General features: G+C 43.9%; 1 protein-coding gene across 6 annotated transcripts; it reads right to left on the bottom strand.

Annotated features, from left to right (window-relative positions):
• Positions 1–827: 827 nt before the first annotated feature.
• Positions 828–19669, bottom strand: mag (myelin associated glycoprotein). 6 transcript variants are annotated; one of them, XM_086114049.1, is made up of 13 exons: positions 19651–19669; positions 13403–13503; positions 11183–11283; positions 10968–11031; positions 9789–10157; positions 8548–8844; positions 7448–7705; positions 7070–7330; positions 6668–6976; positions 5490–5589; positions 4189–4285; positions 3887–3940; positions 828–3332 (listed from the first exon to the last, which is right to left on the bottom strand). In XM_086114049.1, the coding sequence occupies exons 4-13, from the start codon at positions 11011–11013 to the stop codon at positions 3174–3176; spliced, it is 1950 nt and encodes a 649-aa protein (XP_085970175.1). In that variant the 5' UTR covers positions 11014–11031; positions 11183–11283; positions 13403–13503; positions 19651–19669; the 3' UTR covers positions 828–3173. The 6 variants fall into 6 exon arrangements, with proteins under 6 accessions (XP_085970175.1, XP_085970173.1, XP_085970177.1 ...); XM_086114047.1 differs by lacking the exon at positions 19651–19669 and adding an exon at positions 16851–16921; XM_086114052.1 differs by lacking the exon at positions 19651–19669 and adding an exon at positions 16851–16921 and having other exon boundaries at positions 3188–3332; positions 4154–4285.
• Positions 19670–20401: the final 732 nt, after the last annotated feature.

Raw genomic sequence — 20401 nt, 5'->3', positions numbered from 1 at the left:
AGGCTGGGGAAAAAAAGTTAACCAAGTCGAATAAGTCTTGCAGTAATATATCGTCGATAATTTTTTGGTTTCCAACTCTTCGTCAAGCTTGGGCATCCGCACAGACATTTCAGGTTCAGTCATCATAAACGTCTATTCTCCTGCACCGAACTACGCATGACGTTTTCAGTTTATTAGCACTTGTGACAAAAAGTTGATACTGCAGCCAGGCAAAGTCAATTGGCTCGCCCTTGTGAGTCACAGAGAATGATACTTAAGGTTAGGTTGCCGCACAGAGGTGATATATTTGGCACAGTTTTTACATGAGATACCCTTCTGGAAGCAACCCGATCGTTTCTATCCAGATTTGGGACTGATAGTGGGTGAAAATTAGCACATGGCGTTAAGCAGGAGCGCCTACTAGTCGATCGCGATGGGCGGGTAGCTGGCGGACGGTCCCAAGTCGATTGCGAGGAGTGGAGAGGGGAAAAAAAACAACAAACATTTGTGTATCTCTGTGCCTTTTAGTAATGTACTTTTTGGTTGAATGCACACTGCATTCTAATCATCCTATCAGTCTCACTTTCACAAAATGTATTTAGAAAATAAAATAAAGCAGGTCATCTTTAACCTACGGTGGTGGGTGACCTGCGTCAGCGGAAGTTGATGGCGCTTCGAATTGCATCTTTCGATCAGAGCTGTTCAATGAAAAGTTGATAGAATAATTGATTCCAAAAAAATATGAAATCGTGACATCCCGGTTTTACTTATTTTATTCCGTCACTGCACTCGGCAACAAAAAAAATATATATTGATTTACTTGTGTTTCAATGGAAGACGACTACCAATTGACTGGGATATCCCTTTAATGGATGACTGATCATAAATACACAACATGTAGTATGTTTGAAATTATCCAAAGCAAAGTCGATTAACTGTCAAGTTGAACGTCTGGTGCAATTTTTTTAAACTTGGTATTGTTTGTACTGGCATCCCGCTTTTTATCAAAATACATATGCCTTAATATGTTATTTATTGACAACATGGTTATCGAATTAGACTATTAGCTTAGCATCGATATAGTGTATTATTTCCAAGATCTCTGACTACACAAACGTCAACATCTGATGCAACACTGTGAGAACATCCACACAAATGACCTCCAAAATTGCCCAAAAGAAGACATTGTCTTTCAGCACAGTTGGAGCACATATATACACAGGCGCACACACACATTGTCAACATGAGAAAACACTATAAACCTGTGCTTTGTTGCGTTTTTCCCGATCAGTGCGTTAGAGACAGTGCGGTGGAATACAAAAAAAATGAGAACGATTTCCCCTCCAAACCCATCAATTACTGACTTAGTTGTATTTCTAAAGGGTTTTAAAGACTCTTCAAGGAGACGGTGACCATATTGTTGACTGTACACGTTAAATACAATAAAAAATAGTGACGCAAGGTTCCGTCTTTACCCTATCGAGCAAAAGAAACGAGAGGATGACAGAATCCCCAAAAGATCATGGAAGTGTAGCTACTTTCCCTCGAGAAATTGTGATATAAAGTACAACCCTACTGATCTTCCGTGTGGGAGGAAAGGCTCTTTTGACAAAGCACGACCCCCCTAAAAAAAGTTCTGAATTTACCTTTTCCCTGATGCTTTGACAGGCAGCAGACACAGTGACACAAATAAACGTTGACTCATGCGGCGCGCCAACGATAGACACGAGGGGTGTAATGGTAAGGGCCTTTTTCCAGTACGGACCACATTAGGTAAGGGACAAATTGCTTCGTGCGATAGCCACACGTCGTCCTCGGTAAATAAAAATCATAGTTTCTTACGATTGATAACTTTCTCTTAAGATGGCGACTTGAAAAAAAACCCTGCACTTTTCATCGTGTTCAATGATGACTTCATTCTCTCAAGTACGAACGAGTACTACGCAATTTCTGTTGCATGAAAAGCGGTTTCATGCTTCGAGAATCGAATTTGAATATTTGAAGAAAAAAAACTATAGTTTTGTGAGAGAAAACGATTATATTTCCCAAGAAATACTGTAATTGTGGTATTAGTTAAAATGATCATATTTAACGAAATATTTGTGGCGTTGACAATTCTGACTCTGTCACTGACTTCTAATTTGTATTTTTTTAAAATTGGAATACCATGAGTATGAAATCGGAATATTTTAAGAACAAAAGTCCTTAATTTTCCAAGAAAAAAAAAAGATGACATTTTCTGAGCATAACTGTCTCATACTTTAGCCACACGTCAACTCAGTAATCCGACGCGGTGAAGCTCCGCCTCTGGCTAGCGGGCCGTCACGGCTAACGATATACTTTTAGGCGGTGCGGCAAACTGAAGTCACCCAGCCTCTCTGGTTTCCAAGTAGCTCAGGATCCACCAAGGGAACGCTAAATGCTGAGATGACTAAGCTAAGAATCCCCGCCTCAATAATAGCCAATCAACTTCTTACAAGTATCATAGCTAAAAGACGCTGACTTTTAGCTATGATACTATGAAAGCTATGAAAGCTAATCACACGGCAGAACGAGCAAGGGAGAATCGGAGCAAACAGAGAAGCTATGCTAATTGCTAAAGCTAACAGAATAGGCTCACAGAAAATGAGCGCATACACTTTAATAGCCGTCGGAAATAAAAAGAAGAAATCTGTGGCATTTTATACCTTTCCTGCAGCTTGAACGGAACAGTCAACAGGGGTACTTGGTTTCGATAAGCACATTCCGCTCTTACGGCGGCAACGTAAGACAAACGTGTATGCCAACGATCAGCCGCTAGAGTCTATCACTAACCTATGCTAACGCAATAGTAAGGTAATAATAACAATCAAGTGAATATTTGTATGAAACGAATGAAAAACAGTAAACGGGCAGCCATCTTGGCGGGCGCAACCTTTAAGCCGAGGACCCCTTTGACTGCGATTTTTGGCATACCGTTACACCCCTAGGAGAAAAACCAACATGGGTGAGAAAGAAAGAAGAAAGAAAAAAAAAAGACTATAGCTAAAAATAGTAAATAAATTCTTCCAGTGAGTCGTGTGCCATGGAGGAAAAAGTTAGCACTTAAGCATGAAATTCAGACCCATGGAAAACCCAAGTCGTTGCGGGGACGAGGGGAGGGAGGTTTTGCAACTGCGTCTCGCGTGGTCGAGGCATCAGGGAAGGATCGCGCTTCATTTGGCTTTGATTTCCGCGTAACTGCTGGTGCCGTCGTCCCCCCTCCCCCGGGCCCCCTCACCCCTGGGCCCACCAAGCTCCAGAGCGGTGTAGTTCAACTCTCGCCTCTCCATGCCTGCCAAAGAGCCCGCAGGTTGGAAATCCCCGTCTTCTCCCTGGAGCACCCCAAAAAAAAAAAAAAAGAAGGAATGGTGTTAACGTTGATATGGTTTGACTGGATTTTTGACAACTTTTTGCTTGCAAAATGACAACTAACTCTAAGATTTGCGAATGCATCGTTTTGTTGGACGAGACAAATGTGCAACCAAATCTGAATGTGTAAAGAAACAAACCCGTTGTTTTGCAAGGAAAAAAAAAAGTTGAATTTTCCAACAACAAATATCACATTTCAAAAAAAAAAATAAAACAAAATAAAAAAATTCGACTACACACACGTTTCAATGGAAAACTACCAAATGACTGCTGAATATTCCCCAGAGAGCGTCCCCCCCCCCCCCCAGAGTAGTGTGCAACATACACAAATAAGTTAGTGGTTACTGTTGGGAGACTTGAGACATGTTAGGTGGGCAAGTATGGACGTTAGCGATGAGGTAGCCATGCAGATGACACTTTGGCGTAGGAAAAAAAAAAAAAGAACGGAAACGGCGTACAGGAGTACAGAAGCGGATATGCCAAGTGTGTGCGGTTCGCCGAGACTAAGGAACCTTACCGTGCTCTCCTCTAGAATGGAGTTAAACTTTGAGCCCAACAGCTCTGTCTTAAGCTGTGCAGGAGTTAAGGGAGAGAAGAAACAGACAGAAGAAGAGAGGGGGGGGGGAGAAAAAACCCCGCAGAGAAGCGATGAAAGCAAGAGAAAAAACCTGTGTGTTTCCAAAAGGTTCATGGTTGTGGGGGGGGGGGGGGTCTCGTCACGTGTACAGGGTTGGGGGTGGGGGGGGACGACGACGACGACCACTCGTTTGACTTAACATCTTACTTCGCGTCATCGTGAGAGTCATCGGCATGTCTCACCACTTTCTTCCTCAGATTTTGTTTGTCCTTCTTGACCGCACTGTAGTACAAAGCAGGGTTCTCCAGGACCACGTCCTGTCTAGGGAAGCCATTCTCTCTGGGGTGGGATGGGGGAAGGGGGATGGGGGGGGGGGCGAAGTCACATGATCAAACTCAGACCTCGCCGCTAAAACGCAGGGCGACACGCAAAGCCTTTCCCATCCATTTTGAAACTGACAAGTGCCGTCGGGTTATGCTGAATGCCGTGGTTATGATGTGGGTTTAGTCACGGGGGTGGGGGGTAGGGGGGGTGTATCATTTAGTGGGGATTTAGAAGCTTGTCATTTGAGTCCGAATAAAGCAACATAGTGGATTGAGCAAGAGGTGAGGGAAGCTGAGTGAGTGCAGAGAGTCATGCCTGCAGAATTTTTATATTGATAAGGGGTGGAACGGTATGTCCAAAATCACAGTTGAGTACGTACCTTGGTTTTTAACCCTTTCATATGCACCTGGTAACATGATAAGCAGTCCACTGTCGTAACCGCTGTCCCCGAAAGGGTTCAGGTCACGGTTCGATTTGCATTGGTTACGGCAAGAGAACCAAAATGCAAAAATGGCCTTCGTTTTCGTACGAACAGGAGAAGATTTCTCCATCCATCCATTTTCTGATCCGCCTTATCCTCACAAAGGGTCGCGGGGGGGGGGGGGGGGGGGGTGCCGGAGCCTATCCCAGGCCGTCTCCGGGCAGTAGGCAGGGGACACCCTGAACCGGTTGCCAGCCAATCGCAGGGCACGCATAGACGAACACCCATCCACGCTCACACTCACACCTAGGTACAATTTTTGAGTGTTCAATCAGCCTGCCATGCATGTTTTTGGAATGTGGGAGGAAACCGGAGTACCTGGAGAAAAGCCACGCGGGCACGGGGTTGTTTTTTCATTCCCCCCCCCCCCCCATCTCATCTCTCAATTATTTTTTCTCCGCGCTGCACTGATGTCAACGTTCATAAGAATCAACACCTCATAGACCCGCGACGAAATCGTTCCAGAACATTCGATACTCTCATAACTGCAAAGCACGTTCTTCTTTTTCAGTTCCCATTTTTGAAACGGGCTCGGTGTCCCAAGACTTGTGTCCGAACTTGGCTTTAAGGTCAATGTTGGGTTCACATAGGTTACTGATGCGCAAAGTCTGAATTGGCAAGGATCCGATACTCACGTCCACGCCAATCAATGTGTCAGTGTTGTTTTAGAATGGATGACAAGGCTTAGGTGTTGACTTGGATTTACACATCTCTTGTCGTTCCTCCTCCGGTACTCACTTCTTGTTGTTGTGGCCCACGTATCTCACTGCCGCAATGATGAAGGCAATGACCGCCACTCCACCGATTGTGCCCACGATGACGGCCATCAGGTACTTCTCTGGAATGAACGCGAGGCAGCGTTACGGTGAGGGTGGGATTTAACGATAAAAATAGTTGCCGCGGCGGGAATCGATGTTGTGACTGTATTTGAGTAGATTACTTAACGACACATGACATGGACACCTAAAAACTGTCAGCTTACTCCATTCAAAAATTCTCCGTCGTAAATATATACAGTGAAACTCCTCTACAATAAAACCTACATGGACAAAAAAGACCCCCTAGTGTGAAAAAGTTTTCATGCATGAAAGCCATTCTCACTTTTCTGCTCCCCCTACGACGAAAAGTCCCCCTGTTCCGTTATCCGAAAAATTTTTCTCTTGCCTTGCAAAGAGATTCACTACAACGAAAACAAGCCTTCCGCAAAAGTCTAATCCAACCTCAGCATGCCACAGCGACCTCTACTGCTTCGTTCAGAAATGGCAACAGCAACCACCACACTGGTTTTCACATGCACAGTACTCCAGGAAGTATTTGTTCATGTTAGTTTCAGACGCAGCACAAATGTTACATTGCTAAAATGGCTACGAGACTCCTTTGCAGACCAAGGAGTGAAGAAAAGCATTCACGCTTGAAGACAGGATAAAAGTCATAAAAATGAAAGATGGAGGAAGCAAAGCAAAAGACATTATGCAAGAAATTGATGGAAGTGAAAGTGAATGCTGATCATAAATTTTGCAATTTCTTTCCCGTTTTGTTTTTCTTTCTACACCGGCTATATGAAGTGTCAAATAAGTGTATGCTCATATTTATGCACTACGTATTGGAATAAAAATAAAGAGTACACACATACGTTGTGTGTGTGTGTGTGTGTGTGTTTACATCTGAGATAAAATTTGCTACAGTGAAAAGCCCCCTGTTGTGAAAAATTTCTTGCTGCAAACAGAATTTTGTTGTAGAGGAGTTTCACTGTGGATGTTGCGGCTAGGCAAGATGCATTTTCTTCACGTTATCATAGCCAATGTACAGTATGTTTCGTAAATAGGCTCACAACGTTAGCAAAGCTATTGTCATACATTTCCGTGGCATTGAGGCCTTTTAATAGAGTACAGCATGCGAGTATTTGTGCCACTCACTCTCCTGCTGCAGCTCCAGGATGACGCTTTCTCTGCCGTACACGTTGGAGATGCTGCAGTGGACGTTGACGGCAGGGCCGCCGTCACCGGTCCACTCGCCCTTCTCCCGTAGTTTGATCATGCCAGTGGACGTCTGACCGTCCGTGTGCGTGTAGAAGTTGTAGCGGCCCTCCGTCTCGTTGATGGTGACGTTCAAGTCGGGCAAGTGGAACTCGATGGTGGGCTCAGGGTTCCCCGAAGCCACGCAGACGCACTGGACGCCCTCCCGCACCACCGTGCATTTGGACTCGGCCAGAAGAATGGGAGCATCTGGCGGAAAACGACACGGGGAAAAATATTGTCGGGGAAAATGCTCGGGGACGTCAAACAGAACATCCGACTGGGATTTGTCGTCCCACTCACACTCCACGGTGATGTTCAGGGAGCTGCTGGCACGGCCGTGCTCGTTCTCAGCCAGGCAGCGGTATTGGCCGTCACCCTGCGGCGTGATACCCTCAAGCTCCAGCACTGACAACTCGTCGGCGGTGATGGCGCCCACCAGCTCGCCGTCCTTTAGCCAGGTGAGGGTGGGCGGCGGGCTGCCCTGAGTGCTGCAGTGCAGCGTCAGCGAGGCGCCCTCCAGCACGGTCAAGGAGTCATTGACGACTGGTTCGCGGGGAGGGTCTGAAACGTCAAATCATGATTGTAAAGTGTCAGAAAGTGGAAAAAACAAAAAAGAAGAAACGAAGATGAAAATTGTCCTTCCCGAGAAAATTCACAGGAGGGTTGAACAAAACTCACACTTGACGGCCAAGTAGAGTGACGTATTCATGGCGCCGTAGCCGTTGTCGCCGACGCAGGTGTAGACGCCTTCCTCCGCCGGTGTCACGTCATCCACGGTGAGCGATAAGTTGGATGCCGTGTCCCACAGCAGTTCCTGGTCTCCAAACTTCCAGGAAATCCTGGAAGGGGGGTTACTGTCCACCTCGCAGTGCAGCGTCACCGAACTGCCTTCCATCACCTCCGAGGAGACGTTCACCCACACAGATCGGGGAGCGTCTGGTTGGATACAAAAAGAGGATTTTGCTTTTACCAAATATTGATATTACGAGTACATATTCGCAACATTTTTTTAAAAGTATTTTGAAACATATTTTAACTTTTTTTTTCCCAAGCAGGGGGAGTGGGATGTTGTTTTTGGGTGGTGAACCAACCCCTTTTTTCAGTGGAGGTTAATCCGCCTTTTTCATATAATTTTGAGGGGGATTGAAAAAATATGTAAATGAAATTTATAATCGTCCTCTATATGCAGATTTCCTCAATTCACGGGCCAGCGCCCGGTCCTCATCCCTCCCGTCATTTGAAGGGGTCCACTGTAGTGTAAGACAATGAGCCAAACCATACAGTGGTCCCTTGATTTTTAAGTGCCTCTAAAACTTTGTTTTTTTTTTTCTCTCAACTCTAGTGAAGTGATGTGAAAAAAAAATATCACTACGCAATTCCAACTGAGACAAAATTTTGGTGTCGTGGAGCACAAAATCCGCAAAGAGGTCAGTTAATAAAGAGCATATGCTACACAAACTAAATATTAACCAAGATGAAAACCTCAAATGAAAATAAATGATGCTTCTACTGTGACTGCAAAAAATTTCTTTTAACCAGGCAGTTTATTTTTTTTGCACAAGAGCATTTCATTTGTTTGAAAAATTTGTTCTTAAACTTCTTTTCCGGTCCGATTGACACGATTTTTGCTGCAATGAATGAAAACGTGCTTCATTTGATTACATTTTTTGTATTGTAATCCCGGTTCTTGAAATATCGGGCCACCCCTCCCCCGCCCCCCCAAAAAATGAATATGTGAAATCGCGACTCGTGAACCGCGATGGTAGTTTTAAACTTACACTTAATATCCAGAGAGACGAGTCTCTCGTAGACCAGCGTGGTGTTGGGGTAGTACACCCTGCAGCCCAGTAGTTGGCCATTGTGCACCGGCCTGGGGGTGAACACCAGAGTGCTGGACCGCACGGCGGTATTGCCCTCCTCAACGTCGTCGGCGCTGAACTCGGGGTCGGGCAGGTAATCCGTGTACATCCACTGGATCTCGGGGTTCATGTCGGGGCAGTTGTCGGGGGCGTGGCAGGTCAGCGTCAGGCTCTCGTCGCTCACAATCTCATCCGGGACGTCGATGTTGGGTTGCTCTAATGGAAGAAGCATACAGAGGAAGCTCTACTTAACGAATGTTTCTTCATACGAAATTTTCAAGGTACGAAACGCCTCAACAGGAAAATATTGCCTTTTGTTACAAAAGAAATGTCAAGATACGAAAGGTAAAAATACAGTATGGGCAGCTAGTTGCAGCTCCGAATTTCCTGAACGCAACATACTTCGAGCTGCTCTGCCATTGGCTATTACCAAGCATCATCCTGGCATCCCATTGGCTAAGAAGGATCTCTACTGTATGTGTCTGTGTGCGTAGATAGATAGATAGGCGTCCTCGTCATTCGCCCAGGAGGTGTTCTGATAGTTTTACGTAAATGCGAATCACCCAGAAAAAGTGTAAACCAGTCGGGCGATCGCTCACTATGCCGATGTTTGCCTTGGACATTTTCGAAGGATTGTTAAAAGCCATCAAAACAAAACATCCTCGGATCAATTCTTGACAAAACTACAGGCAAAAACCACTTCTGAGAGAGAACATGGACTCAAGAGAGCAAAAAACAATCAGGGCACAGTTAAAAGTTAAATGACCTTTTTTTTTTTTTTTTTACATTATGCACAACTCTCGTTTATTGTGCAATTATCTAATTGTAACATGTATTTGTTACATATTTTGATGCATTTTTATGCTTTACAAAATATTTATATTTGAATTGGGGGGGGGGGGGACTTGGAACGGATTATTTACATGGAAAACGCGTCTCTACTTGCAAAAATTTTCAAGTTCAGAAATTTCTTCCAGAACCAATTAACTTCGTAAGTAGAGGTACCGATGCCGTACTCTGTGACTTTGATGGTGCAAAGATACCTCATGTGGTTCAACATCTTGGCACACACGACTGTGTGTATGTATAAGCCTTTCAGGGTCAGCGGTTACTACATTGGACAGATTCTGTTATCAGGTTACCCATATAGTGCGTCTCACCCAGAACTTTGAGATCAGCAAAGTCCGGAAAGGTGTACACGTTGGCCCCACCGAGATCAGCGCGAAAGTAGTATCGCCCCGAGTGCTCCGGTCCAACACTGTTGATGAGCAGCGTGCAATTCCTCTGCTGCAGGTCGCCCAGCATCTTGGTGCGACCCTGGTAACTCTCGTGCACTACGTCCGTGCGGGTCTTGAACACCACAGGCGGGAAGAGCTGCGGGTAGGGCTGCCCGTAGTACCAGATGCCGTGGACGCCGCGGTACGGCCTGATCCCAGACGGGTACATGAAGGTGCACGGGATGACCACGCAGGTGTTGGTCATGGCCGAGATGTCCCGCGGCACCCAAACGTTCCACTGGGAGCTGACATCTTTTGAACGAGACATAAATCAGCAGAAAAGTCAACCTCACACGGACGCAGCTACGCGTTTTTTTTTTCTTGGAGATTGAATGTGCTGCGATCCATAAGTTTTTTTGTTTTGTTTTGTTTTATTTGACATAATGGTAGGGGGGCGGCCCGGTAGTCCAGTGGTTAGCACGTCGACTTCACAGTGCAGAGGTACCGGGTTCAATTCCAGCTCCGGCCTCCCTGTGTGGAGTTTGCATGTTCTCCCCGGGCCTGCGTGGGTTTTCTCCGGGTACTCCGGTTTCCTCCCACATTCCAAAAACATGCATGGCAGGCTGATTGAACACTCTAAATTGTCCCTAGGTGTGAATGTGAGCGTGGATGGTTGTTCGTCTCTATGTGCCCTGCGATTGGCTGGCAATCGATTCAGGGTGTCCCCCGCCCACTGCCCGAAGACAGCTGGGATAGGCTCCAGCACCCCCCGCGACCCTAGTGAGGATCAAGCGGTTCGGAAAATGGATGGATGGATAATGGTAGGGTTTTTGAAGCTAGATAACACTTTGTCAACAGCACAAAACGTGCAAACATCCTTTTCTTTAGCTGACACCAACTCAAAAAAATACTATATTTTGTTCTTTACTCCGGAATGGGGCCTCCTGCTGTTTATTAATTGTCAATTACTGGTTTTGTTCCAACTACACGATTGAGGGGAAACCATGATTGGGAAAAAAGAAAAAGAAAAGGGTGATTCCTATTCCAGTGTTGTCAAAGTTCTGGTTAAAAACACAAAGCAACTGTATGCTTGATAGTTATGACGTTCCAAGTATTTCTTACCATTGATGATTAGCAGTAGCGGTAAAAGCAGCGTCAAACACCACATGGCGTCCACTCCACACCTCTGTTAGTTCCAACACATGCATCATCGCCATCGGAGAAAATACATTGCAAATGTCAGGGGCGTGAATCATTCCCGCCATCCCGCGCTCATTTTTTCTTCTCAAAAAGCTTTGAGATTCAATTGAATGACATCTCGCTAGCACATGGAATACCTCAGAACTGTGATGATTCAAAGCAAACAGATGTTTGGTCGCGGAAAGTGCTCCAATGGTGGGTGTTTGCTCACCCACAGACGGCTTGACAACCTTCTTCTCTACAAAAAATAAATAAATAAAATAGAGACAATAATTAGACAAGCTGACAAAGCACAGAAAATTCCGTAAAGAGCAGCCATGACGAGGTCTTAAATTCTCTGAACCCTTTCGGGGGACAGCGGTTACTCGAGGGAACAGCTATTCGAATGTTGTTTCCTCTTGGATTAATTCATCTTAATGACACTGTTGTGCATCGGCCAGTACAGTGGACCCTGATGTATGTTACCATCCAGTGCCATTGTTACGGTATTTTTTTCCATGCTTAAAGACTGATAAAAAAAATAAAAGTGAAAAAAATCCTGATGTCGGTTATCGTAATTTGTGCATGAAATGGTTAAATGTGATTTTGACTGAGTATTTAACATGCATTCCAGGTCAGCAAAAAAACAAAACAAAAATCCCAAATTTAACAATGATAGGATACCTGGACCCAGTGGAGCTCATGTGTCCAAATTTCCAGCTCAGACATCCCGAATGGCCCTAAAATGGTCGAGTTCCACACTATGAGAGCACTACCAGGCGCTATTTTTCTTTTCTTTCACAGAATCCTTGAAACGATCTTCAAACTTTGACACCATGCTCTGCCAACATCGCACGGGCAAAAATGAGCTTCACGGTTTCGCATTAACCATCTGTCTAACTGCTGCCCACCAAATTCTGCGGCAATCGCTAAAACCCGGGTGCCGTCGCCGGAGCGCCGCTGATGGCGCTTCGCAAATAGCATGACCTCATATTTAGTCGGGATAGTGAGTTAGTTTGTCTCACCAAGCAGAGGAGAAAAAAAATCCTCGCCTCAGTGGAGTCACTCATCATCGTGGCCGAAGCTCATCCAATGAAAGCCTCGCACTGTTGACGCATCACATCGGCTTTGTTTAGATTACTGATGCCGTCTGTGCTTCACGGACAGTGAACCGGTGACGCACTAACAAACTATACTACATTTTTGTGGAAAATATATCGTCCTGTATTGTACAAAAAAAAAAAAAAAGTTGCGGCGGCGAGGAAAGGACGATTTATGCGTCACTCGGTGGCAGCAGCAGGCGCGTACAGATGGCAGGCCTGCGAGTGGATTTTGCAATGTTGAGCTGTTGCTAAAAACAAAGTGGCTGCCCGACTTTGTGATCGGACTCGATTTCACATGCGTACTTTAGGTCGGGAGTCATAAACGAGGGAATGATTCCAAATGGCGTGTTGCATCCTGCATAACCACCGTGATATACAGGGAGTTTCATTGACTTTTTGGGAATCAATTGCTCTCCTACTTGCCAACTTTAGACAGGGCCTTGGCTGTTTCTCGTGGCATCTTAAGCTCACCCATTGACTCCTAAAGCTATCATTGACGCTGTTGCGCTACTGCATCACAGAATACATAAAATGACGCAGACATTTAGGGCTAAAAAAATAAATAAGAAATAGCCAGTGCAGAGACCTTTACTACTGTTATGTTTTGGATCCAGTTGATGCTAATTTCCATTAGCATTTTGCATTACAGTATATGCTAGCATTGAGCTTCTTTTCTGGACTGAAATTATATGGTTTGGTTGAACATTTCAGCTTTTAAATATATAACGTTTGATTGTACTGTATTTTATTTTAGTTATCATTTTCCAGGTAAAAATAAAAACTGGGAGTGACAAATAAGCAGCTTGAACCAAACACGCATGGTCTCTTGGAGATCTTTGCGAACGAGTAAGAATACTTAAGTGTGTTGAATTACGTTTCATTGAAACCGTGTGTAAGGGTTAAAGTTGTTTTAACGTCGCAAGTTTTTTCTGTTACCTTTATTCTATTCCCACTGGGTCTGGAATGTATCCCCACGATGAATGTGAATTTACTGTCAAGTGTGCTACTGCGAAATCACCCCCCCCCCCCCCCCCGCCTTGTCCACCCTCACCGCCTCCCCCTGAGATGTCCGGACCCATACAATCCTGATGTTGCGTCAAGCTCTGCCATCTGCACCGGGACAAAAGGCAGAGAGACGGCCGAGTGAGTCCAGGCCCGAGAGGCGGTGGCGGTGACCCCCACCCCCGCTCCCACCCTCCGTCGTCAGCCTTCACAATGGCTTCATTGACGGATGGACAAACGAGAGCATACGCTTTCCTCGTACAAACCACTTGCCTCATACCAGCCTCAGCACCAGGCTCCCGCTCCCCCGTCTCTCACGGGCTTCTTGTTTCGGCTTCCTCGTCCACGTTCGACCACTCGGAGACGTTCGAATTCTGGAGGGAAGAAGGACAGAAGTCAGTGAGAGAGGCAGCGGGGAAGTTTAGTTTGACAGTGTGATGATGTTTAATAAGGTAAAGCAAACAGAGTCCGCTTTAAAATAAATAAAGAAATAAAATAAAAGGTAACGACGAATGATTGTGACTGCAGTCACTGATAATCACAATGTAGGGATTTTTAGTGGACATTATTTTCGTATAGAATCACATAGTCGACAATATTGAAGCAATAAATAAAATAAAATGCATAGAGTAGTCAGTCATTCAAGCAACTGATGACTCAGTTTAATTCCCATCAAGGCCACATACGAAGCGTGGGTGCAATGCAGAGCTTGTTTGGATCTTCTTTTTTCATTTTTGGCGGGGGGTGAGGGGATATAGTTATGTCGTTTTCAGCATTTTAGCCATAGCTTGGTAACTATTCACCATTTTGCCGTAACATCGCACTTAGTAATGAAAAGACTTTTTGGGCTTATTGTAAAGTATTACATGGTAGCTGGGATCGATCCGCTCACGTTAGCAACCGGATCTAAAAACCTTTTCGTTAATGGTTCATACGTCAAGCATATAACGCAGTGGTTCTCAACCTGGGTTCAATCGAACCCCAGGGGTTCGGTGAATCGGCCTCCTGGGTTCGACGGAGCCTCCGCCGTGGAAGGGAAGACACACCTGACTCAACATGTCAATTAGTTATGACACACCCGCTTGGCCTTCGCTGGCTGCAGATGATCACATGACATTGCTTGTCCAATCAGTGCTGCGGGAAATTTAGTTTGCTCAGTTGTCAACATGTAATTGTTGTGATAGTATGTTGTGTGATTTAAATTTTTTTTTTTTTTTATAAATACATGCTATGTCGAGCAAAAAAATAGAAAACAAAATATGTACAACATGGATTCACATGCATCACGCAACGTGATGGGACCCAGCGTCCTATCTGCATGATTTGTCGTGCCAAGTTGAACATCTCAAAACTGAAGGAACACTTCTTGAAATCATAATTTTATTTTTTCCCTACTGAAGGGTTCGTTGAAGGTGGATGTGAACTGGTTAGGTTGGGTACCTTTAACAAGGTTACGCACCACTGATATAACGGCCGGAAAACTACTGAGGACAGGAATGCCGAGTGTCGGCTCTATTACCATTCGGCACGCTGCATCCCGCCTACGCTACACGCGTGTGTTAGCGTAAAACCCGCTAACACGCTTGGCGACGTGGGTTGCGCAGCTATGTGACCTTCCTCTTCATCTTCCTCTGAGGCTTTTGTGCCCGACCGCTCAACACAAAGAAGCCAGTGCCTAGCTGAACATTACCATGACTGTGTGTGTGCTTTCATGCAGCAACACACACACACACACACACGCACACACACCATTCTGTAATTGATATCCGGTAGTTTTTCAGGCTGTGCGCGCAGAACTGGCATATCAAATATACTTCATCATATGAAATTGTTCTTGTGCCAAGAAGATTTTCAATGTGAGTACCTCCCGCCAGTGTACTTGAAAGGCACTTTGCGGAGCGTGCGAGAAAATGAAGACCTTGTGGGCACAAACACTGGCTGGCCATTGTGTGCCACGGGATAACTGGAGGAATTTTATTTTATCTTTTTTTTTTTTCCTTTCCCCGCAACAGGGGCAGCTCACAGTGTGCGCTTTTCTACTGGGCCGCGACGCAAGCCAATAGCCCCTCGTACCTCAACCTTGACAAAAAAAAAAAACAACTAGAGAGAAGCAGATGGTCTTCCACACCCCCACACACACAAACACTGAGTGGTGCCAGTGACCAATCAGTCGAGATGCCACAGTGAAAGCCGCTACCCCGTTACAGTATGTCGAGGAGGAAAAGGCGAGTCATTTTACTTTATTGTGGTTATATTTGACCTTGGAAAACCGGTGACCGAGTCAAAACATCAGTTTTACACTTTAGGCCTGTGAGAAAATATGGATATGGTTTCCTGTTGGAGCCTATCACAGTCACAGCCTATCACAGTTGCTCACTAAGACACAGTAACATTAGCGGTTTCAGGAGAGAAAGAATAAATGCCTGTGAGTATTGCCCAACGATATGTGTTGCTGCACTGCTTGTGTTCAAATGTCCTATCCATAAAGGCATATGAAGCCAGAATAAGGATGCTATTCGTTAGCCCATCGATGGAGTTTTTTATTTTGTGGTGGTTTTAAATACACAAAATGTAATTCTCTGTTTTATGTCTTAACGGCAATGTTCTCGTTTTCGATGAATACTTGGGCCCGCTCTTGCTGTATTTTACTGTTGGTCGTGATGTTTCTATTTAGAGAGCTAAGTATGTTTTAGGTGGTACTTGGTGTAAAAAGTTTGAGAAGCGCTGTCACAAAGAATGAGGAGTGTTTTTGAACACAGCCTCTGTGTTTTTTTTTTTTCAAGTTAAGAGTGAATATACAGAGCATCTGAGCTACATTTGGCAGAAGAGCACATAACAAGAATCTAGTTGCCAGTGGGCAGATGGCAATCCACGGGCCTCCGCGGCCGTTTGGGAACGTTGCCTTCCGCTCTGAACCAAAGGGGGGCCACCACCGAACGGTATTTTGTTTAAATACAAACAAAAATGGCACCAAGCAAGCAGACGTCCCAGGAAAACAGAAAGGGAAGAATTTCGAACATGAAGCCACTTCGAAGACAATTCTGACTTTGACTTCAAAAAGGTCCAACCGTGTGTGTGTTTGACTTTGCATCGGCACTTTAACTTCAGCTTTTACAAAGAGTCGATGCCACACTCTGCTGAGTGACTGTTGAAAAGCTAATGCTAACAAGTGACAACCGTCATGTGTTTGACAACTGATTTCTGAAGTTAAAAAATGCACACTTTGTTTAAAGACTTTTTTAAAGAGTCATTTTACTTTTTGCTGTATTTTTTTCTTAGCTAAGAGCAGATTTCTTGCATGATCGTCCAGTATTGCTCCAACGGTTGATCTTTAAGTCATTTTAATGAAAGCTTTTTTTTTTTTTTTTTTTTTTTTTTAAACAAAAGTGCAGCTGACTTTTTGATAAAATGTTTTGACCCAGCCTGTTTAAAGTCCGAACAAATCCAATCAATACTACTACCTATTAACACGTCAAATAAATTATAAGGTTGTGGCGATCTATTTTTTTTTTTTTAATATCGCTTCGATAAACACTAAGAGAGTTCTAATGCAATCTTTTCAAGGAAGAGGAGAGCACACACAAAATCTGACCAGCATTGCAGTTGCCGTCACACGGACACCAAAACAAGTAATTATTTACGCCTACGTGCCGCCTAGCATACACAGCTAATGAGCCTCATGCTGCTTCACCGCGAGCAGACTTAAATGGAAGATGGGTACCTGAGTAGGCGGACCTGCCAGCTGCTTTCCCCGTCACACTGGCACGCGAAGAAGTCAGTCGCCACTCTCTGTACCAAGCCCCAGGGTGGCCCTCTACAACCCCACCGCCATCCGCACCCCCCACCACTAAGACCCCCTACCCCCGGCGCCCCCTCTCACTGTATGACAATCACTCCTTCAGTATGGCAGCATTGTTCGCCCCGAGCCTTTGCCATTCGCCACAAAGGGAACACTGTTCCTTTCCTTTTGCCTACAATGTGCTAATGCTACGTTACATTCCGTTGTCCTGTTAATACCTCCACCAAGGCAATTCACTGTTTGTTTTGCTACCTGCTCGATTTCCTAGAAAGACCTAGTGAAGCCAAGAAAACAAAGTTACCCCCCACCCCAAGGGGTGGGGGGGGGGTAACTTTATTGTAAAAGATGAATGTGAAATACAAGTTAAATGCATGTAAAATGTATTCACGTATGTACCGTTTTTTTTAATGTGTAAGAAACTACAGTATTATAAAGTTTAAACAAAGTGGATGGATGAGTGGATTCGAACGTATCACTAGAGGGCGCCTGCGCACCAAAGTGATAATTACGGACTGACATGAATGTTTTTTTTCTTGAAAGATCTGTTTTAAGGAGCCATGAAAACATCTGAAGTTAACATCTTGGGGAGAGGAAAAAATGTTCAATTTTCATAACCTGAATTTTATGGATATGCAAGTCCGATAACCGTGCACGGTGTGCTAAGTCGGCACTAGGTTGCTTCTTGAAACGGCAAGGCACTTTATTTGTTCAGCTCAATGATGGATTCCTCCAAGAGATGTGGTGCTGTGTAACATTTTTACATTAAAGAATGTGAGTCGTTTGTTCTAGTGATCAGGCTAACGCCGGTGTTTTAGTTCGGATTGTTTTTTACTTTTGTGAGCCTTGATTTTTTTTATTTTATTTTTTTTTACTCACCGTAAAATCAGGCATTTACGGTCCTGTTCAGGTCAGTTAGTCACGTTTATGTTGGTATTGGTAAATCTCGATTGTCCTCGCGTTACATTTGGCAATGACAATATTCAGGCTCAGTCATTTTTAACTTACTGTAACGATTTTTTTTTTTAATTGCTTGCTAAAACTTTTTTCCCCTGAAAACGTAGAAACATTACTTGGGCAACTATGCAATTAGGCGAATGCTTTCCAAGCTAAGAGTTCACCGAGCTTCAAGGAGAAGCAACACGTTGCGTCAATTCCTCTTTCCTTACATTTCTAATGTTTTGGGGGGGCTACTACTTTCGTATTGTGCGTCACCTCATATACTTTTCACCTAATTCTTTTTTTACTTATTGTTGTTGACTTGATCCTTTTGTAGTCTACACCACATCTTACAGCAAATTCAATAAAAATAAATCAATCAACCTTCACTCCCAAGTGGGCGTCAGGACCTCCAAAACTGTACAAAACACACTAAGCAGCCTTTGTCCTTTCTGGGACTCAAGCCTGCCTGACACGGCACAAGACCGGAAAGTGGACGCACAGAACACCAGTCAAACAATTCCCTTTTTCTCTTTCTGCCTCTCACCTCTTGATCACCATTAACACATTAGCATGTAGCCTTTGGGCTCAAAAGTGATCAAACAATACGTGAACACTCAGATGGTGAGATGTCTTCTTTTGTAAATAAAGTTATATGTTAAGGATCACAGTTTCTCTGTGAATTTCAATTTTTGAAATGGACGTTTGGTGTACAAACTCACTTGGAGCCATGTTGGAGCACGATGGGGCTGAGTGCACAAAACGAAACACTAAGAAAGGACCCATTGTGTGTCTGGACACTTGACCAGAATCCAGCCATGTATGGATAGATGCCAGTTGACAGGAGAAAAATGTTGGAAGAAAACAAGAAGAATGTCACATTGGAGAGAAAAAAAAATGTTTGCCCTTTCAAGTGTGGAAGAGTCTGTTCTCCACAAATGCAGGGGTGGTCAACCTCAGGTTGTTGACCATAATGCAAGAGCTTTTTGATAAGGGTTGCAAGTGCAATTTATAACAATAATTTACAACAAACTGCTCTATTTTTTTTAATAATCACATCATTTTGTTTCATAATACTATGCCCCCCAAAAAAGAAATTAAACATTTCAATCTTCTGATTAATAAACCAAGTCAATCTGGTTCTGTAATATTGTGGGTTATATATACTATTTTTAAAGAAACAAATAAATACTACATTTACTTGAATAATAACGCACAATTTCAAATGGTTTAATTCATAATATCGGCGCGGATATGCATTTGGAAGTGAGCGTCCGCGCTTGAAATTGAAGCGGATCTAGATGGGACAGGAGAACCGAACTAGCCCCTGTATTCGACATATGTTAAAAAGTCTGGAAAGCGCTATTATAGGTAAAGATGTATCGTGTTGTATAAACTTAGCTTGTAGCAGATGTGTGACGTCGTCACGCACGCTGAGATTGTGATGTCTCTGATTCACTGGTGAACGGAGACTTTCTTTCCTCTTTCGTCTATAACCGCTTCTTACAACAACGTATATGTTTGAATAGTTGTCACGATTGTATTATTGTCCACGTTTGAGGTTGTGTTCTGTTGTATTACTTTTGTGAATTTTTATGTTAAATCTAGAGTCCACTTAGCTGTTGTGAAGGTGCTATATGAATCGAGATGTACTAAAATTACATCACGACCGGTATTTAACATTTAATCAGAACTGTAAGTTATTGCAGCCTACCAACATGCCCCCCCACCCCTTAAAAAAAGCTTTTCACAGATGATTGTACACATAAAAAATGAGAGCTCTTACCTCATTAGCCAGAAGTGATGGATTGATGGGTGTGAGACAGCGTTGTCGTCCTCTTCATCATCCTCTCACTCTCTCTCAACGTGACATCATCTGGTCCGCCCCTTTAAAATGCCCTACTCACAGTTTTCAACTCAAAATGCTGCATTTTTAATGACAAACTATAGAAGACTGATAATCTGCATCTCATGTTGATGAGGACATTGCTAAACACTTTTGGAAATCTTTGAGAATATAAATAACCCTCGTGTAGGCATGCAAGGCTTCAAGTAAATTCTGTTGAAGTGTGAAGATGGCGCTGTACAGTAAAAGAGAAAAGTCAGCTAAAATGACTTACCTTATTAATGACATGTTGAAGTCAACTTCAGCCATCATACTTTTTAGAAGACAAGAAAAGTCTTAACCATCATACTGTACAAGCATAAAAAGAACTTAGGTTGAGTAAAACATGACGCAAATGACAAACATTGTTGATGCAAGTTAATGTTGGCGGGGGGAAAAATCGTTACTTACATTAAATGTCATTGTTGTTTGGTTTCGCCATAAAGATAAGCGGGGAATTGATTAAAACCCAAATTTTATATTTTTTTTTCTGGGGAAATAAATTTTCATTTTATGGCTATTGCCCAGTGCCACTGTCAAACAAGTGTGAAAATGAGTTGACAGCTGCAGAATGGGACAAACAAATACTAAAATAAACTCAAGCTACACACACAACTTATAGCATGGGCATGGCATGCTGGTAAATTTCAAA

This window comes from Hippocampus guttulatus, chromosome 6, assembly GCF_054856545.1.
Source record: "Hippocampus guttulatus isolate MCC_2025c chromosome 6, RoL_Hgut_1.0, whole genome shotgun sequence".
Lineage (NCBI taxonomy): Eukaryota > Metazoa > Chordata > Actinopteri > Syngnathiformes > Syngnathidae > Hippocampus > Hippocampus guttulatus.
This window is presented reverse-complemented; position numbering and strand designations above follow the sequence as displayed.